The sequence below is a fragment of the Eumetopias jubatus genome, unplaced genomic scaffold, assembly GCF_037043125.1.
Source record: "Eumetopias jubatus isolate StellerSeaLion01/CBP00866 unplaced genomic scaffold, mEumJub1_p1.0 scaffold_3, whole genome shotgun sequence".
Lineage (NCBI taxonomy): Eukaryota > Metazoa > Chordata > Mammalia > Carnivora > Otariidae > Eumetopias > Eumetopias jubatus.
In genome coordinates, this window is record NW_028274809.1 from 5,125,533 (window position 1) to 5,152,844 (window position 27,312).

Sequence of the window (27,312 nt, forward strand, 5' to 3'; positions counted from 1 at the left end):
ACAGGAAGGTTCCCGAGCCTCGGGTGGCAAAGGGAACGTTCGAGTTCACCTATCTGTGCCTGCGCGCTATCGCCTTTTCCTGCCCAAAGCGAGAGGATAGCCCGGATCGCCGTCCCCCTCCTCCAGAAGGACCTCTCCGTGGACGCCCCCGGTGGTGTCCCGACGCCTGCAGCCGGCCGCCCTTCGGAGCGAGACGGAAGAGCTTCCGGGCGGGCGAGGGAAAGAGAGAAAGTAGCCAGCCATGTCGAACGCGTAAGTGATGGGCTGCGGGCTTATAGACCCGGGTGGCGGAAAGAGGGCTTGCTCTGCGGCTTTTCCTTTTTCTTCTCTCCCCTCCCCTCCTTCATTTTAGCAAATGAAGGCAGGCCCAGGATAGAGTATCAGGTTCTTGTGGACAAGGAATGGCATGCGCCTAGGTCTCCCTCCTCCCGGTCGCACTGCCTCTCCCCCCGTGGAGATGAGCCCCCGTGAGCTCGTGGCTGATGCCCTTGATGCTGTCTTATCGAAACAGCAGCACCTTTAGGACATTCGGCACATCGCCTGCTTTTTTTGTTCGTCTTTCTCAGTTATAAGTGGATTGCTTTGTGGAAACACCCAGGTTCCTCATTAAGGAAGGAGCTTGAGGAAGCTTTATGGCACCACTCTGCTTTTCACAAGGAACCGCAGTCGGGCGGTAGGGGTACCGGAAAGAGTGTTTGCCTAGCGCTGCGCTGTTCCCCAGCACTTGTTTCGTATGGTCTTCATCAGGACCATTTCGGACGTGTTATGGTGCCGATCCTGAGGGCGCTGTGCTGCATGTGTGAGATACGGCAGCGCATGTGATCTTCACAACACCCCATAATGCAGGACCTGTTAATATTGTTGGTCCCATCTTACAGCTGAGGAATCGGGCACAGAGAGGCTAAGTGGTTCCTACCGAGCAAGCAGGCGGTGCCATCCAGCCTGCAGGCACGCTCTTACTAACCCTATTGGTAGGTGAGGAAATGAGAGCAGAGAGATCAGGGGCTTGGTGAGATGCTGCAGCTGGGGAAGATAGGGAGCTCTGTTTGGGGCATGCTGAGTTTGAAGGGCCTATTGGAGATCAAGTAGGCAGTTGAATATTCGAGCCTTGAGTTCAGGAGAGATGTCTGTGTATGAAATATAAACTCGACAGGTGTTGGTATGTAGATGGACTTTACTGACACAGCATGAGTGTAGACAAAGAGAGAAGAGGTCATCAGGTGGTGAGAGACTGGGGAGCAGACACCAGCAAAGGGATCAAAGGTGTGATCCGTGAGGAGGGAGCAAAATTGCGGTGGTCCGGAAGCCAGGTGAACAGGAAGCAATGTTTCTGGGAGGAGGGAGTGACAGACTCCAACACTGCTGAGACAAGTCAGAAGAGAACCGAAGTGGGCCATCCATTTAGCGCGGCGGGGTCCGCTGGTGCCCTTGACCCGCGTGGGGGATGGAGTAGGAAGGTTGCTGAGAGTGGGAGGGAGCAGGAGGAGAGGCAGCACGGCCAACTTTTTAAAGGGGTTTTGCTATAGCTGGTGCAGGGAAATGGGGCCAGGGGAGAGGTTTTTTTTTAAAGATAGGAAGCAATGGCATATTTCTTTGCTAAAGGAAAGGGGATGGTGAGGAGGAGGAGGGAGTAGTGGGGTGACGTTGCTAGTGGGAGCATGAGCTCCAGCAGGTGGCTCGGGGTCTTGGCTCTGAGGGAATTGAGGAGGGTAGAGTCTGTCGGTAAATGCTCTTCTTCAGTAGACACCTTGTGGGGTCCTGGAAAGATGATGGAGGGAGTAGACGGGAGGACAGTGAGGGGCATGCCACCTGATGAAACGAGGTGCAAAGCTAGGGGATGGGGCAGGAAGGATGACCTGGAAGCGGCGGTGAGGAGCAAGGACTTTGACCCCACGCCCCGACAGTGGTTGGAGGAGTCTGGCAGAAAGGGAGCCTCTCCTGTGAGGGCTGCAGGGAAGGACAGCAGGCCTCCCTTCAGCAAGAAGCCCAGAGGAATATTCTGGAAAGAGGACAAACAGCTACATAGTATTGGAAGAATTTGAAGATTTATCCTGTATAAAATATCTTGGGAAGAATTCCCATTTTGCAAGATTCAGATTTTTCGTTGAAGCACGTGGTATGTCTGAATAGTCCAGCCTTCCCTTCCCCCAACCAGCCAGCTACAGAAAATCTGCCAAGCCATAGAAATAACAGTCCAGCCGTTTTCCACGGTCATATTCCGTCTTCTCTACCCACAATCCTCCTGACTTCAAAACCAGCAACATTTCTTGGTCGTATGCTCAAATCTGAAACCAATCATGTACTTAAAAAAAATAAAAATTCTAAGTAGTCTCATGGATAAATTACCACCTTCCCTTTACAAGGTGCCTTTAAAACTTCACGAACCCTTTCACAGCTGTTATCCCACCCCCCAGTAATCCCCTGGGGTGTCGAGAGAGATGTCCTCATCCAGATTCGCCACTTGAGGAAGTGAAGGCACGAGGAGGCTGTGGCCAGTCTGAGACCCACTACCTCAGGAGACAGCTTCTGATTCTAAATGGCACTTTTGCCTTTAAAACCCTCCTGGCCAGACCCAAGGAAAATACGGACACGTATCCACACAAACATGTGTACAGGGGCCTCATTCACAACAGCCAGGAGGCAGAAGCAGCCCCCATGCCCATCAGCTGAAGCGTGGGCCAGAGACTGGTGTATGCATGCCTGGACCATATTTGGCAGCAAGAAGAAGCGAGGTTCTGATGCGTGCCTCCGCACGTGTGCACTTTGGAAACCTTGTGCTGAGTGAAAGGAGCCAGACCACGAGGGCCACCTACTATGTGGGCCCATTTATGTGAAATGCCCACAGCAGGCAGACGGATACAGAAATTAGATTAATGGTGGCCAGGGGCTGGGAGGAGCGGGGGCAGGGTCTCCTCTTAGGGAGATGAAAATGTTCTCGAGTTAGACGGAGGTGGTGGTGGTGAATATACTAAAGCCCACTGATGGGTGGGTATAAAGGATAAAATTAGGGAATGTGAATTATATCTCAATGATGTTCTTATTTAAAAAAAAATATGTGTCCTGCCACATCCCAGGTCTCACGTAATGTTCCCGGGCACTGGCCCAGCAGAAGGATGCAGGGACCGAGGGGCAGCGAGGTGGGGCGGGGCTCAAGCCAGGCGGGGACTGCATGCAGGGGCAGTGGGGGCTCCCCAGGCTGGCCAGGCTGAGACACAGTGGCCAGGCCCTGGCAGTACAGAGACTGGTGGGGCTGGGGCCAGTGGGCGCACAAGGAGGAGCGTCAGGACAGCAGGGAACCTGGAAGGCAAGGACGCCAAGGTCAGTGTCCAGAGGAAAGGGTGATGATGCGGGGTGGGCCGGCTCACATGGCTGCCTGATATTTCCCATCACCCAATGACCCATGCCTGGTCGCTCCAGAAAAGCAGCAGGTGAGGAAGGAAGAGGCTGCCGCCCAAAGGCAGGACTTGGAAGGCTCAAGCCTCCAGGAGAATCCCCAGCCCAGAGTTCCAGTGACGGCTCAGCTCAGCCATGGCGCTGGAGGGGTTCCTGCCTCTTTGACCCTGGGCGGAAGCCAAGGAGTGCCCTGAGCTAGGGCAGCAAGGCTTCCCCGGGCTGGGTCTGTCTCAAAGCAGAGTCCAGGCATTCCTAAATTCTGGGTGCGTTCCGTCCACCAGTGTGCATGTGGTTGCCCCTGGTGGAAGCATCCTCTACGCAACATCCCTCGATCACGACGGGTGTGGGTCTTTGTGGGATCCAGGTCACCCCATCTGCAGCCCACAAGGCAGCCTCCATGGGGTCTTGCACAACCTTAGTGCTTACTGGCACGTTCAACGCTTTGAAGTCCGATAAATGCCCCTTACTTTTCATTACTGACCCCACCTCCACATTTAGAAGTTATGACTGGACTTATTTATACAGACTCCAGTATATCATTCCCAGATTCCCGGCAATGTTAAATCTGCACGTCAGTCCGAGGAGTCTGCTTTCTTTTTATCTTGTCTCTCCAGGCTTCTGCCTGTTCTGATCCTCCGCAGCTCGCATTCTAGAATGTTCTTCAGTTACATCTTGTGTGGCTCGCACCATATTCATTCTTAGATGTTTAATCAGTAGTGGGAAAGGGGTTCCGTTTTTCGTATTTTTCTCTGTGTTCAGTGTTTGTGGCTTTTACTGATGTCTTACAGCTTTGCTGCACAGTTGACTACTTATATTTTGTTACCGATTTCCTTGGATTTTGCCAGTGTGTCATTTACAAGCAGTTTCTTAAATCTTTTGTATGAATCCCTTTTCTGTCTGCTTGATGTTCTTTCACTCCTGTCTTTTAGATTTCCAGTGTGTCTCCTGAAAATATTTTTGGTCTCTGGTGTTCAGCGTTTTGAAGGGCTGACGGCATCTGTTCTTTGGGGTATGCGGGCGGTATTCTTAATCAGGCATATGCCATAAATTAAATTTATTGAGCATTTTCTTGTCATCTGTGGAAATAATCTTCAGTTTGTACCATTCTGTCGCTGTATTTAGCTCAGCTTGTCTTTACGCTGAACTCTCGCAGATTCCTGGGATGACCCCTCCCCGGTCCAAGGGAACCACTCTTCTGATCTGGGGCCGAGTCCTGTTTGCTAAGTGGAATTTCAGATCCGAGTTCTAAACAAAATTAGCTTGTAATTTTCTTCTGTAATGCTGTCCTGACAGGTTTAGGCCACAAAACAAACCACATGGCTTTCTGTTTTATGTGAACATTGGTGGGGCAGCTGGTGTCACCCGTCAGGTCAGGCGAGGCCTGGGTGTGCCGCCCCCCCCTCAGATGCTTGGAGTCTGGGCTTCGGTGAACTAGGAACAGGCTCAGCTTCTGGGCACCCTTCCCAGCTTCACCTCCCCCCAGGGCAGATGCTTGATAAGCCAGCGTTCATTGTTCCGTTTGTTTCTGTCTCCCCCTCCCCTCCTGTTTGCCTGGTTTTTTAAGGCGCAGAAGGCAGAATCGCCACCATACGTGCGCCACCTGATGCTGGGACCAGGTAGAAGGTGTTGTCGTTACTGTTCCGGGACGGGGTCGTTTCTAATAAATAGTCATTTCTTCTGCAAGGAGTGGCAAGTCCCGTGCTAAATAGAATCCAACTGCCCCCTGTAAACCTTCTCTCTTCATAAAGCCGTCTGGCAGAATGTTCTTTCGTTTAGCAATATTTTTTTAAAATATGTCCAAGTTTGGAGACATCTGACGCTCGCACCCCCCGGGAGGCATGCCCGAGGCACTATTCAGCATCCACACTCAGTGGCGGACTGCGGGGAGAGGCGTATTTTCAACTGTAGATCTTGGCCCATCACAGCTACGCCACCTGATTCGTCACCCTCATTTGCTTTCACCCCGAAGAATGGGGGCCGCAAAGGGGCTCAGACTATGAGCCCTGGAGCCAGACTGCCTGGACGCGGGTCAGCTTTGCTGTGCCTCTGTTTGCTCGTCCGTGAACTGCAGGGATGGTAGCACCTGCTTGAGAGGGCTATTAGGTTTATGAGAGCTGATACCTGTAAAGCACTTAGGACGGTGACCAGTATTATGTACTTTTGAGCTGCTTCCATCCTCCTCCTCCTCCTCATCATCATCTGAACCTGAAAGGCTCTTCACCCACCAAGAGAACTGACTTTTGGCCAAGAAGATGAAAGTCTCTCATCTCTGTTCCAGGAACATAAAAATAAGAGATTCTTTAAAAAAATGTTTTCTTCATGTTTTATTTAAAAATTTTATTTTTAGGGGCACCTGGGTGGCTCAGTAGGTTAAGCGTCCGACTCTGGATTTTGGCTCAGGTCATGATCTCAGGGTCCTGGGATGGAGCCCCACGTGGGGCTCTGAGCTCAGTCAGTGGGGAGTCTGCTTGTCTCCGTCTTCTCGCTGCCCCTCCCCCCACTGGCACACACACACTCTCTGAAATAAATAAATCTCCCTCTCTCTCTGAAATAAATGAATAAACCTTTAAAGAAGTTTTTAATTGTTCTTTTAAGTTTGTATTACTTGGTAACATACTAATATGTATTTATTATACTGAAGAGTGGAAGAGTACATTTTAAAATAAAACGAAAATATCTTAAATTGAAAAACTAAAGAATCGGAATTTTTTTAATGCAAGTTGAAACTCTCTGCACCAGGAGCAGCATGGGAGTGCACAACAGCGAGCAGACGCAAGCAGGAGGCCTGGCCAGGCCCTGGCACAGGGACGGGGCACTGTGCTCTGGGATCGCTGCCGCAGCGGGGCCTGGCTCCAAACCAGCCTGGAGGACTGCAGCGGGACCCCCATGAAACCGGGTGGGGTCGCCCTTCCCAGCAGGATGGAGGTGGAGGGCATGTGCCTACAGCCTGCCCTGGGCCATAGTACGACACCAGCTTCTCAGCCGGAAGGCAAGCTAAGGAACGCATAGGCACTCCGTATATATAAAGAACCCGCATAAACTAATAGAAAAACAATCCAATGTAAAAACAGGCAAAACAAATGGATAAATGATCTGAGGAAGAGAACTTGCAAACACCCCGTATGCAGGTGGATATTCAATCTCATTTGCAACCAGGTGAATGGACATTAGAATGTTGAGATTAAGTTTCTCACCCATCATCTCAGCAAGAGTTATGATTATGTATTTTCTGGTGATAGGGGTGGTTCTTTCATTTTTGGTCAAGGTAGAGGGAGCGGTACAGTGAAAGAAAGAAAGAATAATGGCTCCAAGCTTAGAATCCCATAGACTGGGCTCAGACACTGACCTCACCTCTGAGGAGCAGGCTACCTCCTCCCACCTCAGTGGGAGTAACAGGAGCCTTGTTCATGGAGCGTGGCCAGGGTCACACCTAGCACAGGTCACAGCACGCGGTCAATTCCGGGAAGTGATGCTGGCAATTCCTCAGAGGGAAGTGTGGAGCATGAGTGAGGCAGGGCGGGAAGTGGGACCAGAGCCGAGCACCTGGAGGGGATGCCCGCTAATGACCTTGGGAAGGTCGATGGGGGACTCCCAGTAAAACAAGGTGGATTTTATGAGCAATTTTATTTCCTGCTCTTCCTGAATCACCTCCAAAATGGCAACAGAGGATGTCAAAGGCTATAAACACACGAGGACGAAGGGAACGTTAGAGCATTTGCCAGGAGCTACCACGAGAACATAGAAGGAGGGAATGCAGATGAGATGAGGGGCAAGAGGCAGGCACGTGGGACCTGAGCGCCAGCAGAGGGGGAGGGAGGAGAAGCCCACCTTCTGGCAGAACCCTGGCAAGAGAGGAGGCAAGGTCTGGTCCTTCTGAGGTGGGGCTGAAGGTGGTAGGTCTGCCTAAGGGGCATTTTGACCCCAGAGAGCAGGTGCCCAGCCGCCCCCGTGCTGACAGAAGAGGCTCGTGCAGGCAGCCTGGGGTTGCCACACACAGGTGAGCATGGGGTTGGGAGGCCAGGCTGATGGCGAAGAGGAAGGGGGAGCCCTCACTCCCCTTGACCCGCTGGCTCCATTCAGGCAGAGATTAAGCCCCCCTGGCCAGCACAGGAAAGACCTAATGGGTTGTGGGTTTCCCCCTCATCCCAGGAAAAGGGCCAAGATCCTGCCCACCCTCTCACCCCTGGGAGAGTTAATAAGCCTCTTCCCAGACACACTGATCTTTCCATTAGCCTTTCATCTGATTCTGGGATATAAAGAGAGCCAAAGTCAACCAAAATTCTGCCTTGGATGTGTTGGTCAGAGTCCAGGCAGGAAAAAGATGGCACCCTCAGCAGGATGGTTAAAAAAGGGACTGGCAGAAGAGATGGGGACAGAGTCTCAAAGAACTGACAAGGGTCATGGGGCGAGCAAGGCAGAGAGGCCACCACCCTGAGCCTTTGGTAGAAGGAGGCTCCCAACCGTGTGCTGAGCCACCAGGGAGGCAGTGGGAGAGGACAGACCTGCAGCTCACTCTCCGCCCTCCAGCTCCCTGTCTGCTCCATGGACCTAGGGGCCGGCCTCCCACGCCAGCCACGCCTTGCTTCTTACGTCCCGCATTATGGTTCTCAGGTTCACAGTTGTTGCTTAGAGCTGTAAGTCATTCACTCTCCACTGCGGGTACTGGTCCGCTGGGAATACACTGCAGTTTATTTATTCGTTCTCTTATTCATATACAATTGGTTATCTCCTTGTTCTGGCTATTATAAAGAAACGCTTTTATGTTAATTGTGATACAGATTTACAAGAGTTTCTCTGGGGAATGATTGTTCATTCATAGGGTCTGCCCGTGTTTGACTTTACAAGGTGGTGCAGAATCACTTTCCAACGTTGTTGTTCCAACTCATAGCCCACCAGCTGTGTGTATGGACAAGTCAGTGGAAAGTTCTGGCTCACAGCTTCTTCATCTCTGAAATGGGTGTAATCATGCTGGTTTTACATGTATGGTGAGGAATCACTCTTATCATTGAGGTGAAAGGATTTTTAAGCTACGTAGGTGATAATGACAGCAGCGGTCATGTCCGAAAAATCGCATGCACCTCAGAAGAAGACATAAATGGTCTAAAGGGAACTACACACCGTGTTCCTGGTTCACATTTGATGCTGTGTCACCGTTTGTTATTCCAGATGCCCATTTTGTATGGCTCACAAAGGAATTTTCACTTATTCTCTGTCTTTCCCCAGAATGTATAATAAGATGTGGCATCAGACCCAAGAAGCCCTCAATTCTTTGCTTGATAAAGAGTCTCAGAACATAATGGAATCACAAAACAATCAAGTTTTCATCTTCCAAATGTTAGCCACCTTCTACATAAAATACGTGCAGATCTTCAGAAACCTGGAGGATGTCTATGACCAGATCGTCCACCCGCAGAAACGAATATTGATCCGAAAAATACTGGATGGAGTGATGGGTCGCATCCTGGAACTGAAGAATGAAATGGTTGAATTGGAATTAACAGAGTTTCATTATTTTGATGACATCCTACAGGATCTAAAGTTGGCTCCTGTAAGTACTCAGCTTCTTCTCTTATCTGTTTCTTGTTATTTTAAATAAGCTGTGTAGGCCTCTAACCAATTTTCTACAGACTTTCTAGATATCTTTGCTGGTTGTTGTATGAAAAGTTGAAGCATTGCCCTTCAGCTGGGCCATACCCCCCTGGACAAGGATTGGGTCCCTGTAGTTTTGGGCACAGACAAGTCTTCACACAGCACTTGGGTCCATTGGACACTGAAGTTGTTGTCTTCCTTGTCACCATGGTGTCTGCCCAGATCTGTTGCCTGGAGTAGGCCAACTCTTCGATAAATATCCTGGGACACAAACCCTCCCGACTTCCCGTCGAAGTGCCCCTCCTTCTGTTTCCAAAGGAGATCTCCCTCTGGCCTCTGCTTCCCATCATCTTCTTCAGGATGAGCAGCCTGTTGGTTACCAGTTCTTTCTTCCCAGGTGGATGTGTCTCCTCCTCTGCTTTGGGTCTCTGGTGACTCGGGGATTTTTGGCAATAGGCCTTTGAGCCTCAGAAAAGAAGAAAGGGCATCCTCCCTCTCTGATGCCCTGGAGCTGTGAGCATTCGGCCCCACTGCTGCCCTCCCGACCTTCACTGCCAAACACCCAGGGTCTCTTCTGATGCTCTGTCTGGCTGAGTCTGCCAACGGCCAGTGGACAGACAGCTCACTTCAGTGTCACGGTCCTGGGAGCTCAGTCTTCATTTTGAAAGGAACATTTCCTAAAATAAAATTAAAAGAAGACAGTGTTCAATTTTCTACCTGGCGTTTAATGCCTCTTCCTTTTGAAAATATTCGAGATCCTATAAACCTTATGTTTCTTTCTGGAATAAACTTTCCTAACATTATTACTGCACTTCATTGGAATGGACTCTAAAGAATAATTAAAATGATTGGAAGTGTTGAAGATCACTCCAAAACTTTTGTGTTTATTGCGTTCATTTATAAGAGTGTGGATTAAAGCACCAGATTTTTTTCGATTAGATGTACTTTACTCACCCATGTGAGTCTATCAGGAACACTTGAGGATAAACATGAAATCAAGTCATTAAGTCATATCTCTAAATTGAATTAATAAAGCAATATTAAATGTGTTAATTTAATGCCAAGACTATTAAATAATATTCTCGAAGCTAAAGAATAAGAAATTTGTGATGTTTATGTGGTGGTCTCCTTCAGATTTTCTGGTTCACCTGGTTCATCTTCTCAAAGGCCATGAGCACTGAAAGGGGTGAGGAATGAGGGACATTGTCCAGGAAACTTTCCTGGTGAGAGACTCTCAGCTGTGTTTTCCACCATTTCCGGAGGGTGCACGGTGAGCCACGTGACGACACTGGGGCACGTCCAACAGCACCAGCATGGACCCTAGGAGCAGTGCTGGGCCAGGGAGACACATGTGTGCCATCTCTGGGAGCTCCTACTTGGCTCAGTTCTGCAACCCTGTCAGGGTTTCTGTGGCTGCCACCTGCACAGCACACAGCTCTCCATACAATATGACCCACAGTCCGACCACAGCTGGTCAGTTCGGGGATGGGTACTGGTGGCTGCACCAGGCAATCTTTCCCTCAGAGATTCTGAAACAGACAGAGAGACCAGTTCCTGTCTCAGAGTCTGAACTTCAGGCTCCCAAATTTGTGAGTAGTTGGAGCCTTTGTTCTCAGATGCTCAGAAGAATGAAGAAAGCTGCTCTTGAGAGTGAAAGAGGGAGAGAATGAGAGAGAGAGAGAGAGAGAATAAGACAGACTCACCAAGAGGAGCAGAAGTAAATGGCAGAGTCCTGAAAGCATCTTCATTCCTGGACACATCCCTGCTGATAATGGACTCTCCACTCTGTTCCCGCCCTAGGTCCACGAAGTCTTAAGTCCATCCATCAGTGTCCCCTACAGCTAAACTAACTGGAAGAGTGTTTCTGCAGCCTGCCACCTAAGGAGCCTTCCTAATAGGTCCCTGATGTATAGAAACGTGTCAGGAAGAGAAGGAGTTTCTCTGCCATAAGAAGTGTCCTTGATTCCACCCTGTAGAGGATGGAAACTCCATTAGTCTAAGAAAGTGGTTTTCAAAAACAGTTGCCACCAGTACTGATATCATCTCACCAAGTCCTAAAAAAGACACCCCTTCTTTAAGGGAAGGCCTGTTCAAAATCCCCTGGATGGGGGAGAGAGTGTGGAGAGTCATGCCAGAATGGGAAGAAGGGGAGCTGACCCTTAGGACCAGAACCTTAGCTTTCCTGGGCCAACTGGTCTACCAGAAGGCAGCCAGGAGTGCCTGAGAGTCTAGGACAGTGTTTCTCAATGGGGGTGCCCAAGGGCCCATCCCATACCCCCGAATAACATGTCTACACTCCCGATTGTTGAACTTGGGCTGGTAAACATTCGTGTGACCTCCACTAACTGAAATATTTGGTAATATGCATAAATGAAAAAACAGCAGTTGATATTTATGGCATAAAAAACAAGCTTCCTAATAAAGCAAATGAACTTTGTCAATAATTTTTGTAATTTGGGGTAATTTAGGTAAAAATAAAAACAAATGATTAGGGGAAAAATGTGATCATTTACATGCAAGTAATGATACTGACGATAACTTACGAGAGTGAATTCAAAGATCTCTACATCACAATGCTTTGCTATCTTAGTCTGCATTATTATTTTAGGTAGGCTGAGATGATATTATGTTTCTTTAAAGACCTTAAGTTATCATTAGTTAATGGAGGATTAACTGATATGGGTTCTCAAGTTTTACTGTAATGATTAAAACAAGGGCCGTGATGATGGTTTTTCCTTGTGACTTTGTGTCTCCTCAATGGTAATGAATTCTCTTCATGCCACCGGCCTCATCATGTCTTAAATCAGGATGGGAGGCAAAGCGCGTCTCTTTGATGTGCAGTCCTTACTGTATAGCTTAGGTGGATTTGAGTCCTGGAATTGTGACAAAAGTGACAGTTGTGACCAATTGTGACAAAATTGTGCCCTTTGGCTCATTCTTTCTCCTCTCTAGCAACAATTAGATATTCCCATTCCCAAGTATTTTTTGAAGGAGAAGCTGGAAGTCATCAAAGGAAGAGAGAAAATCCTTGCTCAGATATTAGCCAACACTGGACTAGATATACCTGAAAAGGTTCGTATATCATTTTAATAAACATCATTCCATAATCTATAAAACCTTTTTCCGTGGCTCCTGACTGGGTGAGAGACAGATTATTTCCAGTGGGAAGAAAGCAGCACCTGCCCCTCGTGCTAGTCAGTATGTGTAAAAAGTTGCTTACCTTGGGGACATATTTTTGATGATTCATGACCATTATTTTTCAAGAACTTAGAAATAGAGATCAAAACATAATGCTTTGTTGGTTAAGTCAGTATCTCTGAGACTGAGTAGATTTATCAGCTCAGTTTGATTTTTTGTCTCAGACCCCTAACCTAAAGTCAGAAGTGGAATGTTTTCATATGAAATAATTAAGTGTTAAGCTAACCTACTGATCAGTCTTTCCCTTCCAGACTTTTCCGCACGGCCCTGCCACATCCACCTTCTGGCAAGTTTGCTTGTGCATTTCAGTGGCCCTCGCTTCCTCCCATGTATCAGTGCCTCACGGCCCTGGCTGCTCATGGCCTACGCAGGGAGACAGCAGTTGGCCATCCAAGCTGGGACGATTCCAAGTGAAAGGGGCACTGTCAAGCACTGTCAGTAACTATGCTGGGCAACAGGTGTGGCCCCAGTGCCCAGGGGAAACCAGCACGTGTGGGCTTCCTACAGACAGGCCCCGTTGGGTGTTGTCAGCCTGGGTCCTGGTGCCAAGGAAGATTCCAAGCGCAACCAGAATGACAGTGGGGCGGGAGCAGGACGTGCCCTGTCTGCCTGCCGCAAGAAGTGCTTGGGGTGCTCTGTGCTCTCTCTTGGCCGTGGACATGCTTCATGCTGCATAGAGGGCTCGCTCTTCTCCCTACAGCCCTGCCTGTCGAAATGGTACTCATTCAGCAGAGCCCGACTTGATGCAGCATCCCTCCAGAAACCTGAGCCAACTAACTCAGGACCGTCTCTCCTTCCTTCGCCTCTCCCCTAACTGACTGATCCTCCCTCTGCATTGCATCCCTGGAAGTCCATCCCGGGGCTGTTTCAAGTAGGGGTCATCACCATCCTTGCACCTGTTAGTGCCTTCAGTCCATGCATCATTCAGAAGGAAGCACTCAGCACTTTACCCAGCTCCCCCAAGGTATCTCCTGGCACGAAACATTGACAAGCAGTGCAGAATTCACAGAGGATTTTATAGGGGAAATGGGGGAGGGCGATGACATTGTACACGCTATGGTCAAACCCTAGAAATTCCTCTTTGCTGTTTCCCCTTTCTGCTGTCCCTCTTTGCTGGTGCAGGGTCAGCCGCAAGGAGCTTTCTCTCTCAGCAACAAGCCCTAGCTGGCTCCGCTAGGTAGAGCCGTCCATCTCCATCCCAGCCCCAACTTCTGATGGGCCCAACGTCAGCAACACGCCGGGCTCTGGGCAACAGCCCTTGACATCTATGTGACTATCTCATGCCCTCTGGTGCCTCACGAGACCCCACTTTCACCTCAAGCTGCTTATTTCTTGAAGATATATGCAATATATATCCCAAAAAGAATTTTAAGAGGCAAATATTGCCGTCCAGTCCTACATCTTTAATGCTTAGTATTTACTCTTGGGCCCTCCATAAATGTTCAAAAATGAGAAGACCACTCAAACCCTCAGAAGTCTTCGATAAGGGCTGTAATGATTTTCAGAATGGCAATATGGAATCTAAAGGAAATAATAATACAATAATAACTAATATCTGCAGGACACCTACTATCTGCTTAAGCACTTGTACATACCTTGTGCGGTTCAATGCCGACATGATATTCATTCTACTCTAACCTTATGAGGGCATTATTGGAAATGTGCACTCATTGAAAATTTGAAGTGATGAGATCTCACTGAAAACCAAACTCTGAGGAATTGTGATGTGAAAGAGCCCCCTCAAAGGGAACCAGGGCACCACACTGGGGAGCAGAGGATGCTCTATTGGGAAGAGGGTCAGTCTTGGTTCAAATTGGCTCTACCCCTTACTAACCCTGGGAGCTCATGTCAATTCTACTTCTTCTGTCAGCCTCGGTCTTCTTAACTCTTGACTGGTCACAAAAATACCCACTTTGGGGGTTGCTTTGTGAATTTGCTGAGATTATCTATGAAAAGCCTCTGGCTTCTGTAGGGTCTCAGTAAATGCCCCTTTCCTTTCCTTGCTCCTTCCTGGGCACCATCCCCCCACCCCGGGGCATTACAGAGAAGACATCATCGTGGGAAACAGGGGCCCTGGTGATGAATCAGAACACCCCACACTTGGGACCTCAGGGTCTGGCACCATGTTCTGATAAGGTGGCCACGCTGCCCTCTGAGACCTTGGCAAGGATTCAGCCCATGAGTGGGTGTTTTCTGATTCAGAAGGCCTCTCCTTTCTGCCTCTGTCCCTGCATGAGGCTCCACCCAAGCCAGGCCACATCCCCAGCTTCTCCCGAGCCCCAAGGACCACAGAGAGCCTCACCCCTGAGCCCACTCCGAGCTCTCGCAGGGCTCCGGATACCCCAGCAACCTTGCTCTTGACCATCCTCAGGAAATGTCACAGCCCCACACCTGGCTTTGCCTCCCCCTAGCCCACCTGAGGTCCCCAAAGGCAGCATTTTACCGCATGAGCCCTGGTGTTCCTCCAATCATAAATTACCCATCCCATTTGGATGTTTTGAAATGCAAATTTGTAAGCACTAGAAGACATGTCACATATAAACTGAATACTCCTAAAATGATTTTAACATTACTCATATTTACTAGATCATCCTGTAATGGATTTTGAAGTCAGCGTTTTACCTCATATGTGTTTTACATTTTAAGTTCTCATATTAAAGATGTGCTTTTAATTTATATGTTTCTACTATTAAGTTCATAAAACATGAATAGCAATTTTGAGTTTTATTAAATCTATTTTATTGGCATTCCTGGTATAATTTGCTGCCAACCTAAAATATTGTGGAACTAATTGGTATTTTGTTCGGAATGGTAAAGGAAAACTTATGGGGTTTCTTAAATCGGGGGCCAGAGCAAGAGCCATGGCATGTTATCAAAATTCACATAATTAATGAGTGAGATGGTTAGTATTAAACCACCGTCAGACTCTTTATCAACAGTTTGGGAACTCCTAGCAAGGTTGTGTTAGAAGTAAGCACATGATGTATATGGGATCAACTGATAGAGTTAACATGTTTAAACATTGATTTAACTTGAAAGTTTTCACAGAAATACACCGTAAAGGGCATCCCCCTAGAAGAGGCTGTTAAACTAATCCAGATCGCTGAGAGAGCACGGCAAGGTCGCCTAAGAGCAATGTTCATGAAGCAAATCTTCCTCCAAGAATACAGAGCAAAGCAAACCAAGATACCTGGCGAGAAAGTTGCTGACATGGGAGCTGCCGTGCTGCAGATTCAGAAGGTGGGCATGTGGTGCTCATGGAGCTGGGGACAGGTGTCTTGACACAGCTAGAGATGCACGCCAGGGCCAGGGGTGAGCTCTGAAACCCCAAATCCCAAAATCCTACCTTGACTGGAGCTGGATTTTAAATTCCAGAGAGATTTTTTAATCTTACCCTGGGGAAACCGTTAAGCTTGGTCGTGTTTTTTAAGATTTTATCATAAATAGGTATAAAATGCAGGGCATTTGGTTCAGATATTTTTAAAGGTCATTGATAATTGTTGGAAAGAATGTGGCTCAAAATTCATTGAGGATTTATATCCTCGGTGTGTATTCACACACAGACGTAACCACAGAAAGGGAGCAAGGGTCCACACCTGCTGGCTTGCGCAAGCGTGTGCTGTTCACAACGCCAGTGACCGTCACTAAGCACCAGAACCTCGATGTTCCCTTTAGAAGTGGGCCTGAGGTTTCCTCCCCAGATGAGCACCGTGGGTTTGCACCCATCTGTTCCCAAATGGAGGCTAAGGTTGCTTGCAGGAAAATGCGGAAGCTGGCTTGTGGGACAAATGAGAAGGAAGGAAGGCACCAGTACACAAACCCCAGCCAAAAAGTCAGGACTCCATCCCTGTTGGGCTCTGAATGGGGCTGGAGGGTGGGCAGTGGGGCTGGGGGGAGTGGAGGCCCCCGTAACAGACTGTTTCCGTTCAGGTTTCTGTGAAGATAGGAAGTTGTAAACAAGCATCTGAGTTCAGAGCTGAGTTTTATCAGTCTTGGACATGACCATGTTCTATTTCCCCACATTTTAATGACAGTTTTTCTCTTAAAACTATGAAGCACCACGCTTAGATCTAGCCCCACACTCCTGAAATCTGGAAGTTTCTCTTGAAGACACCCAGGTAGGGGACTCTCACTAATGAGACTTAGAACCATTTCTTCTCTCCTGGCCCCACCTACCTTTATGGACATAAAACACTGTGCACATTTGAGATAGATGACATTATGATTTGATAGACATATATATTGCAAAGCAATTATCACCGTAAGCATAATTAAAACATCCATGACATCACATAATTACCAGGTTTTATAGTGAGAGCACTTTAGATCAACTCTCTTAGCAGCTTTCAAGGACGCAACGTGGAGTTGGCTACAGTCACCATGCTGTGCGTAGACCCCCAGAACTCATTCATCTGAAAACTGGAAGTTTGTACCTTTTGGCCACTTTCACCCATTTTCCTCACCCCCCAGCCCCTGACAATCCCGAATCTACTCTGTTTCTAGAGGTATTTTAGATTCCACCTCTAAGTGAGATGATATAGTTGTCTTTATCTACGACCTTTTTCACTTAGCATGCTGCCCTCAAAATTCATGCATGTTGTTACAAATGTCAGGATTTCCTTCTTTTTTTTGGCTGAATACTATTCCGTTATGTGTATATACCACACTTTTTTATCCATTCATCCATCAACTGATGGGTTGTTGCCATGTCATATCTATTGTCAGTAATGCTGGGATGAACATGAGGGTGTAGATATCTCTTCAAGACAGTGATATCATTTCCTTCAGATATGTATCCAGAAGTGGGATTGCTCGGTCATAGGGTAGTTCTGTTTCTAACTTTCTGAGGAACCTCCATGCTGTTTCCACAGTGGCTGTACCTGCTTGCATTCCCACCAACAGTGTAAGAGGGTTCCCCTTTCTCTGCATCCTCGCCAACACCTGTTGTCTCTTGTCTTGTGGATGAGAGCCGTTCTGACAGGGGTGAGGCTGTCACTGGGCCAGCAGTGGGCTGTGCAGTTAGCCGATTTGCTTCCAGATCTTGGGCGACTATGGATCCTGTCCAGTCCGTGGGTGGACGGGACTGCCTCAGGCGCCACTTGTCCAGCAGGGCAGCGCTGGAACAAGGCTCCACAGTTGGGTCCTCAAACAGCGAATAGGCCATTTCTGTGATTTGTTCTTTCTTTAAATTTTTTGCCTGTGATCACAGAAGAAAAAATACTCCATCAACGCACACACATGCACAGCCTTGACTGTGTAGTCATTATACCATTTGAAATGGGAGAAAGGGTAGGATGGTGTTCTCTTTATTTTTTTAATGTATTAGACAAGTAACCATTTCTTTGCTTTTAGGTTTGGCGAGGTTTCCATCAACGCAGGAAAACTGAGAAACAGAGAGAGGAGGAGATGATATTCCTGGGTATGGTAAGTCCTCTTGCAGACAGGATATGCATGTGGGTTTCTTAAGACTCGTGTCTCCGTTAGAGAGTTTTTGTGCAACAAGAGGAAAGAAAAATAAATGACCAGTGACTTAAGAGAATGGAATTGCCTGTCCTGTACAGAAGTGTGCCCCGGGCCGGGGTGGGAGGGCCACACAGAGCGGGCGTGTGTCCGTTCACACATCTCTGTTAGAATACGTGGACCGCCCCAGAAGTGGAAACAAGCTATGAGTTGCTCACAGTATACCGTTCCCTCGTGATGTCCGCTCTGCCCTCTGGTAGCATTTGCGCTCAAGAGAATGGGTTTGCCCCGAGATAGTTGGCTGTTTTCCGGTGATCTCCACAGTGATCACTGAATCAGAGTTGAAAGGGTACGTATTAGGTGTCCGTTGCCATGTGACAACATTACCACAATTTAGCAGCTTGCATACAAACTCATCACCTCAGTTTCTGTGGGTCAGTGGTCTGGGCTTAGCTGAGTCGTCTGCTCTCGGGATCTCGCAAGACCAAGGGCCGGGTGTCATCGGAGACCCAGCTGGGGTAAAATCCACTTCCAGGCTCGTGTGCTTGTTGGCAGGACTTAGTTCCTCGTGGGCTGCAGACCGAAAGCCTGTTTTATTTTGCCAGTTGTTTGCTGGAGGCGGACCCCAGCTCCACATCGGGTGGGCCTTTCCATATGGCCACTTGCTTCATCAGAGCTGGCAAGGGAGAGGGGGGATGCCTACAACCTCATGCAATGACCATGGAAGTGGAGTGTGTCACCCTTGCCCTGTTCAGATCAGTTAGAAGCAAGCATGGTGTGCACCAGGAGGTGGGGGTCTTTGGGGACCATCTTAGAGTCTCTGTCTGTGCAAAGGAGTTCTCTGCATTGTCTGCAGCATCAAGCCAAAGGCCTCTGAGGAGGTCTTGCTTGTTCTCTGCCTGAGCCCCTCCTGAACGTAGAGCCCCTGCTTCCCAGGGCTGCCCATTCTGTTCCATTTTAGAAACTTCTTCCTTTCATTCACCCGAAGCCTGCTTGCCTATAGGTCCCGCAGCCTGGCTGTGGTTCTGTCCCCGGTGGCAACTCAGAATGTGTCTGCTTCCCCGTCACCTGACGAGCCTTCAAGGATTTGAAGGCAGCTCTCGGGCCCCCTATGCCAACTCTTCTCAGAGCCAATTACCACCACCGATGGTGACCATTCTGGGGAGTCTTGCTTCCTGACCTGCTCACTTTCTCTAAAAGGACATTACAATTTAAAGGAAAAGCAAGCCTGTGACCATATTGAGTTGGTGCATTGGAATGGTCTACATCATTCAGGGCTCCATGTTTAACACCAGGATAAGAACATCACACCAATAATGTTGATAGACATAGTGACCGAGCCTTTGAAAATGCTGATCAGGTACCAAACTCTGGTGAGGCTAAAAGAAGAAAAGAAAACACAAATATGCTGTATATAACCACAGATACCAATATGTTAAAAAAAAAAAACTATTAGATAGTATCATGAGTGACTAAGGTCATAAACTAGAAAACACTGAACGGAGAAGATTATCTAGGGAAGTCTGAATATCAAAGCAGACCTAAGAAGTAAATTACCTCAATAAACCAATCACTGCAGCGATTGCTGGAAATGTTTTCTGAGCGCCGGGGTTCGTTTGGGTCCTGTGAGAGGTGGGAGCCTGGATGGAGTTGGACACGCAAGACATTTACTGGGAGGAAGGGAAGGAGGGGCAGAGAGGCCAGGGGAGCTCTGCCGGGAGGCAGGGGTTACGAGGCGGGGGCACAAGGCAGAGGGATGGGGGAGGAAGAGCCAGCGCGATAGCACACTTCCAAAACAGAGGCTGACACCATCTTTACAAACCTATGCTGATAAAAGAAATGGGGATGTCCAGTCTGGGCAAGGACCCAGGGACCAGGGTAGCGCGGGGACCACTCGCGGGAGTTTAAGGGAGCGCCCACCTGCCTGAGGAGAGTTCGTCTCATCACACACCTTAAACCGCTTATGGCTGTTTGCTCAGAAATCCCGACCCTTTGCAACTTCTTTGCTGAAAAAAAAAAGAAGAAAGTGAACAAAATTTACAATATATAAATATTCATATCAGGGTAGTTTTATAATTGTAGATTGATGCCCAGAAACAGTTCACACAGTTAAAACACCCCATTGTATATCTTCAGAAGTGATGTTTAGAGTTTCTCTGTATGGTGCAAAATGTAAAGTATGAACATGTGATCCCATTTTTATACCTTTATTTATTCTTGCATTTTTCTATAATCAACGTGTATTTTATGTCTAAAAAATTACAGATAAAATACATGTTCGAAATTGTATCAGAGGGGGAAAAAGATAGGAATCGTGGCTTAAACAATTTGTAGCTTTTTTAACTGAAACTTCATGTAAGAGAGCTGAGCTCTAGGAAACAAACTGAGGGCTGCTGGAGGGGTGGTGGGTGGGAATACGAGGTCACTGGGGGATGGGCGTTAAGGAGGGCACTTGATGGAATGAGCACTGGGTGTTATATGCAACTGATGAATCACTACATTCTCCCCCTGAAACTAATACAAACAAAAAGCAACTTTAAAATTAAATAATATCAAATCGCAATACCTTTACCCAAATCTGTGTACTTCTTATCAAATGTGTATCTCAATAGGACAAAAATCAGGGTTTAAGATTTTTCCTTTCTTTCTATTTATAACAGTTAATACGCTCAGAGAATACTGTAAGAAGTGAAAAAAAGCAATTTATACTTTTTTAACCAGTGTAGGGATGTGGGTTTCATTATATTACTCTTTTCTTCCTATATATAAGTTATATTTGCTAATACTGCACTTCATCTTCTCACTTTTAGCGAAATCAAGTGGTCTCCAGTGTGTGGTTGATCCAAGAGCAGGGAGGCAGTCAGCTCCGTCATTCTGTGATCAGTGATAAACATGTCCCTTGAAACTGTGGTTTCCCATCAGGTCTTCTTGTACAAAAATATTGGGTGTACTTTCTGAGATTTTAGGATTTAAAAACATTAAAGGATCTTATCAGTGATATTGTTAAATGTAGAAAAAATGTAATTCAGTCCCATATTCAGGATATTGCAGTGTCACTTTCATCAATTTGATGATGGCACATTCTGAATAACAAATGGTGTGGCGAATACACCTGGTCTTGGAACGTCTTATATCTCCCTTCGGCCCCGCATCCTGGACCACTCCACCCACAGCTGTGACCTCGGGGCACTACCTCTGTTGTCAGCACAGAATTTAAAATGTGAATTATTTTGCTTGAGGAAGGAATTCAGCTCCATGTTCCAGATACTTGGAAGAGCATAGTCTCCTGGTGAAGGGGCATGGGACCGCTGCACGTGTTTATAAAGTCTCAGTTGTGACGGCCCGCCTTTATTGTCCACAAAAATATGGTAAATCATACCTGAGTATGCCTATATGGTTTAAGAAACACCTTGATCTTGATTACCTACATTCTTAATTTCCCTTTAATCTTTGAATTTAAAAGATAAGTCAACATTTATTTTTGGGATTGAGACCCCTACGGACTGCAGCCCATCTTGTACCGTGCTGTTGTTGGGGCACGCTGTCAGAGCCACGTGGGCAAGTGGTCTCTTCCAGCTATCGCAGATTATATATATATATATATATTAAGTAGGCTCCAAGCCCAGTGCAGAGCCTAAGGCAGGGCTGGAACTCATGACCTTGAGATCAAGACCTGAGCTGAAATTAAGAGGCAGACACTTAACCAACTGAGCCACCAGGCGCCCCGGAGATTTTTATGATTTAACACATTCACTGGGTGGCATATTATTTAGTCATAAAAAGAAGGAAATCCTGGGGCACCTGGGTGACTCAGTCAGTTAAGAGTCCGCCTTCGGCTCAGGTCATGATCCTGGGGTCCTGGAATCGAGCCCCACATCGGGCTCCCTGCTCAACGGGGAGTCTGCTTCTCCCTCTCCCTCTGCTCCTCCCCATGCTTCTGCTCTCTCTCTCTCTCTCTCTCTCTGCTAAATAAGTAAAATCTTTAAAAAAAAAAAAAAAGAAGGAAATCCTGTCGCATGCTATAGCATGGGCAAACTTGAGGACATTATGTTAAGTAAAATAAGCAGTCACAAAAAGATAAATACCATGTGATTGCACTTATCTGAGACACCCAGAGTCGTCAAACTCAGAGAAACAGAATAGAACAGTGGCTGCCAGGGGCTGAGGGAGGGGGAGAGGGCAGATGTTGCCCAGTGGGCATGGAGTTTCGGTTTTACAAAATTAAAAAGTTCTACAGATCTGTTTCACAACAATTTGAATATCCTTAACTCTACAAAACTGTATCTTCAAAAATGACCAAGGTGATAAATTTTGTTATGGCTTTTTTACCACGATTATATATATATATATATATATATATTTTTTTTTTTTTTTTAATTCACCAGGACATTGAAATGTATACTGAAGTGGTTCTATAAGAATCATGAATATTCGCTAGTGGTCAAAAAATACAAATTAAAAATTAAAGGAGATACTGTGTTTCCTTGAATCTTGATGTCATCAATTGTAAGATGCATCATGATTTTTACGAGAAGACACTGTCAAATAAGCCAAAACACAACTTTAGTGTAAGACATATCCATCCCTATTTTCAGATACATTAAACTAAGAAACCTATGCGTCTTAGAATTGGTGAGAATAGGGTAAGTTTTTTCAATCTGATAAGCAAACAAAAAAAGGTTTTTTCAAGTTGTGATTATTGACAAGAGTGAGAGGAGATGCTGTTTCTCCTACATGAGTTACATCAACTGGGCCTTTCTAAAACACTGTGAGCAAGGTGACCCAAGTTCATTAACATATTTAAATCTCTTCGCCCCCATGCTCTATTTCTGTCTTAAGGAAATCATCAGAACAGAGATTTATGTGCATGGGAGTTTCCTACAGAGTTCTTTTTAATAATGAAAAATTGGGAATAAAACCCATCAGAGTAGGGATGTAGTTCCATAAGTCCTGGTGGACCTACGTTAATGCCATAGTATATCACCATGGAAAAGCATGTTCATGACTAATTTTTGATGACATGAAAATGCTCGAAGTGAAAATTCAAGGTGTAGCATTATACATAGAATATGATTTCAACTAAATATATTCACACATCTATGCACATGCTAAAGAAGGAAAAGATACCACATTCAAATAGCACTCTTTTTTTTAATGTGGGGACTTCAGAAGATTTTTTCTGTCTGTATTTGTATTTTCCAATATGCTTAAATTTTACTGCAATAACTGGAAGAAAGTACACATTTGAAATGAAAGCAAATGGCTGTAGAATCATATCAGTTTTTTTCTCCTGAAATCTCCACACCGTTTGGTGCCTACAGATGAGGAGATAGACAATTACACAAATTTGTTTCTCTGTCCCACCCATCAGAGGCACATAGATGCAAGATGTCATGATAAACACAATGGTTTACTCCACTTTGTAGTTTCAAGACTAAACTAGCAGTCAAAAGATTCAATCTAAGATCATCTAAGTTTGACACGAAATTTTACATTAATAGTTTGATTCAACAATTTCCTTTTCATTTAATTCAGCATACATTTACTGAACATCTACTACGTGTAGCATTCCAGAAACCTGGGAATGGCCCAGCGCTCTTTTTCATCCTGAAGTCTTAATTATTTACACCGATAGCACACAAAGATAGAATTACATGTTTATTACTGTAATTTTTCTGTTTTACTTTGGAGTTTGTATCTACTCAGCTCAAATCAAAGAAGTCTGTATTAATTTTTCAGCAGTACAGAGTTTGGATACTATAAAGAGACCAACTTATCTGTTTTGTGTTAAATGTAACTTTCTTTGGTTTGCCTTTTTTTTTCCAAGTATGTCTCGTCCTGCTAGTGTGCGTTCTACTGAAATTTTACACCATTGAGAAATATATGGATTCAGTTCTTAAAAGAATGGTATCTTCTGTTCTCTGGCTGATAACCATAAAAGTCCATTATCCCAAATCCAAGAAATGTTTTCAATTGAATCTACTTCCCACCACGTCACTAATGAAGATATTGTCCACTCATTTTAAAATTTTACTTTTCCATTATTTCATTTCGTTATGTCATGCCAATGACTAAACCATTGACTTATCTGATCAAAACAGTATTTATATGTTTGGGAAAGCTTGGCGTGTTTCCAGGTATTTAGTAACTGAAACCAGAATTAGAGCAAGAGACATCATTATGCCTCCCATCCCTGGCCAAATGTTTCCTTTACCATTGTCATACAAATTATTTTTTTGATATTGCCATTTTAAATATTTATATTCTAAAATCTACAAAGGAAAATAAATAGCACTCTAAAAATTCATGTGCAGTTATTTTAATTGGCAGAGCCAATGGAGTGGATCAAGTGGAAGGAAACTTAATGAATGTAATACATTTCCTTCTGTGGATCTCTTTGAAATAATTTGTCCTACGGTCATGCCCATCATATATTTTATGTTACCCTGGAGCTAGCAATGTTTTCATTATAATAAAGAACACTGGGGGACACTTATTAAAGAGAAAGAACCATCACTTTGAAATGAGTCAACAAAGTCCTCAAAGCACCATAAAACCCTGCTCACCTTCAGATTCTAACATCAAACAAGCTATATTATCAATTATTTGCTGGTCAATTTGGTCTTTCTTATTTTGGAGTTTGGGCACACAGGGAGCTCCCAAAAGGCAGGTCCCTCAAAGGCTCCCCTGGGGAAGGTGGTTCTTCCGGTGTCCTCCCTAGTCATGGGCTCTTCTTTGGCAACTGCTGTCAAAGCCAAAATGAGTGAAGAATCAAAATGAAGTGCTCCTTATGGTCACACTTTAGTTCCAACCAAAACGCATGTCATCCAGTGTGGTCGTGTATATTATTCATTATAGTTGGCTTCAAATGACGTTTGTTTCTAAAAATAAATTTATTCTCAAAAACACAGATTTGCCATTACATGTGGGGTTCTGTTTTGCTTTGTTTCAGTTTTATTTTACTTTTTAAAGGCAAAAGAGTTGTTCCCTAAGTGTCTCTGGGGGAGGCAGCATCTTAGAAATGAGGGCATGTGTTCAGGGACCAACTTTGAAGGGTTTGCTCCGCCATGTTGATGAAGAACCAGGCATGTGGGGTGTCCAACTGGGAATGTGCACCCACCTCTACCATGGAGGGGGTCAGTGGAGGTCCTTAGAGCAACATACTTACCCCCACTCTGAGCTTCAGTTTCTTCTTCTGTAAGAGCAGGATGAGGCTACCTATTTCGCAGAGCTATTAGAAGGGCTTCAAGAGAAATTACAGGTAAAGGGCCTATCCTGGAGCTTAGGGTAGGATATGCCTTCAAGGAATCGTGGCCAACATTGATCCTCTTGGAAAATTACAGGACACCGTCACAATAACTGAATCGTGAAGAAGTGTGATAATTTTTCTGTGTAACGAAACACAATATATTCCAAAAGAAGTTGTTGCATGAAATACACATGCCACCGATTTCCAAATATGGAACTCTCTTGGCCTTCATTATTTGCTGCTCAGATTTATGAACTTGAAATTAGTCTGTTAAAAGTAGGATCTCCAAAAGCAGGGGAGCTGGAGCAGCTCACGTGGTCTGAGTCTAATCCAAAGCCACCACAGATAGCTGCGGCGGCTGGAATTCTGAAGATCGTGAAGGCAGGAGGTGCTGCCCACCCACCACCCACAGTATGTGTGTTGTACCAGAAAAAAGTCCGCAAACCAGGAAAGGCAGTGACTTTGGTACACGGGTGCATGAAAGGCTCTTAAGCTGAGCAGGGAGATCCGAGCTTGAGGGAGGACACCATTTTCTATTAAATGGGATTTTACAGTCTAGTTACTTGGGAACTTTCAGCTTGATGTTAAGTTGTTACTCTTGGGATTCTGCTTTACTCTCATCCCAGGTCCCCAGATCATCAGAAATTACATGACGAAAAGAATTATCTTCCTTACCCTCCCTTTGTCACCTGATCTCAGGATTTCTTTACCTACATCCTAGGGCAGGACGTTCGTCCTTGTCTATCTTAGATTAGGACCCATTACACAGTCGGTTAATGTAGCAGGTAGAGTGGTTAAGGCCATGATTGCTGGAGCCAGCCTATCTGCGTTCAGATCCTGGTTCTATCGTTTCCTAGCTGGGGGAATTTGGGTGGTGACTTGACTTCTGGGTGCCGCGTTTTCCACATAGGCGAAATGGAAATGGTCGTAGCAACTCTCTCGTAGATTTGTGTTAATTCCTAAAGAAATGGCTATCTGTAAAGTATTTAAAGTAGCATCTGACACATTGCACACAGTGAACACGAGGTGAGCATTAGCTGTTACTTTTCTTCAAATGGTTTAATGTCATGGGTTTAGATGTTCACATCATTCATGATTCAAAAATGCTTACTAATTGCCAGGGTTTTTTTTTACATATTTAAGTTAGCTAAGACCAAAAGGGTCAATGTCACCATGTTGGCAAAGGTTGGAAAGACAGACTCTGTCCTACACTGTTGGGAGGAGAGTAAGTAAATCCTGTAACATCTTTGGGGGGCAGATCAGCAATATCTATCAAAATTACAAATCATGGTTTCTAAAACGTATGATCTCTAGTATGCGTAAAAAAACACACCATTTTCAGGGGCACCTGGGTGGCTTAGTCGTTGAGCGTCTGCCTTTGGCTCAGGTCATGATCTCAGGGTCCTGGGATTGAGTCCCACATCAGCAGAGAGCCTGCTTCTCCCTCTCCGTCTGCTGCTCCCCCCTGCTTGTGTGCTCTCTCTCTCTCTCTCCGTTGTCAAATAAATAAATAAAATCTTAAAAAAAAAAAAACCACTTTCAGACAAAATGGGTTAAGCCAGGAGAAATTTACCAGTGGAGAGACACAGCCACCCATAGAGGGTCAGAGCAGAGATGCCAGAAACAGACCCCATGGGCCAAAGCCCCAGTCCACCCGGGCATGGCTGTGCGACACTGGGCAAGCGCTTTGACCCTCCAGTACTTCAGCTTCCTCCCCTATAAAATGAAGATAGTAGTGCCACCTACTCACAAGGTTACTAGGAGGAAGAAATTAGTTAAAATTTGTGAATCACTTAAAATCGTGCCTCATGACCTAGAAGTACCATCATCCAAGTGTTTATTTTAAAAAAAATATTTCAAGAGAGTAAGACAGAAAAGTAACTGATGAAGCTTCTATCACTAATCAATTGTAAACTCAACTTGACCATTCTTGGCCCTGCTCCTAATTTAGCAAATCTTAAAATTACTAAACAATTTTCAGAAGTTAGGCTTGCATGTTAAAAAATTTTTATTACTTAATAGGTTTGCACCCACTAAAATTGTGGCATCCTAAAATAAGGACCTACCATAACCAGAGGGCCCAAGCAAACCATTGCCTGTGGCCCTGCAGACGGTTTTTCCCACTTCTTCTGCTGGGTTCATCTTTATAAGTAGGTATATTTGTGTAAACACAGACATATAAATATAGATGTGTTACTCTAAATGAAATGATGCAACAAAATGGCTTATTTTCATAAGCTAAGGAACACCACACCCACCATCTTGAAATGAAATGGAACAGCCCCCCCTCCACAGCATGAAGCATTCATTCCATGTGCAAAATTAGAGCAAGAAGCGTGCGGCTTCTTGGGGAGTGGGAGCCGACTGAGCCTGCCTCTAAATGCTTCCTAATGAACACCAGCGCATGCTGTGTTCGGGAGGTG

At 45.9% G+C, this 27,312-nt stretch overlaps 1 protein-coding gene across 1 annotated transcript in view; it reads left to right on the plus strand.

Annotated features, from left to right (window-relative positions):
• Positions 1–241: 241 nt before the first annotated feature.
• Positions 242–27,312, plus strand: part of DRC11 (dynein regulatory complex subunit 11) — a 156,289-nt gene continuing 129,218 nt past the window's right edge. Inside the window, exons 1-5 of the mRNA XM_028105309.2 lie at positions 242–252; positions 8,617–8,941; positions 11,935–12,054; positions 15,229–15,420; positions 17,533–17,604. Of these exons, the coding sequence (XP_027961110.1) occupies positions 242–252; positions 8,617–8,941; positions 11,935–12,054; positions 15,229–15,420; positions 17,533–17,604 (720 nt within the window). The remainder of the gene's footprint in view (positions 253–8,616; positions 8,942–11,934; positions 12,055–15,228; positions 15,421–17,532; positions 17,605–27,312) is intronic.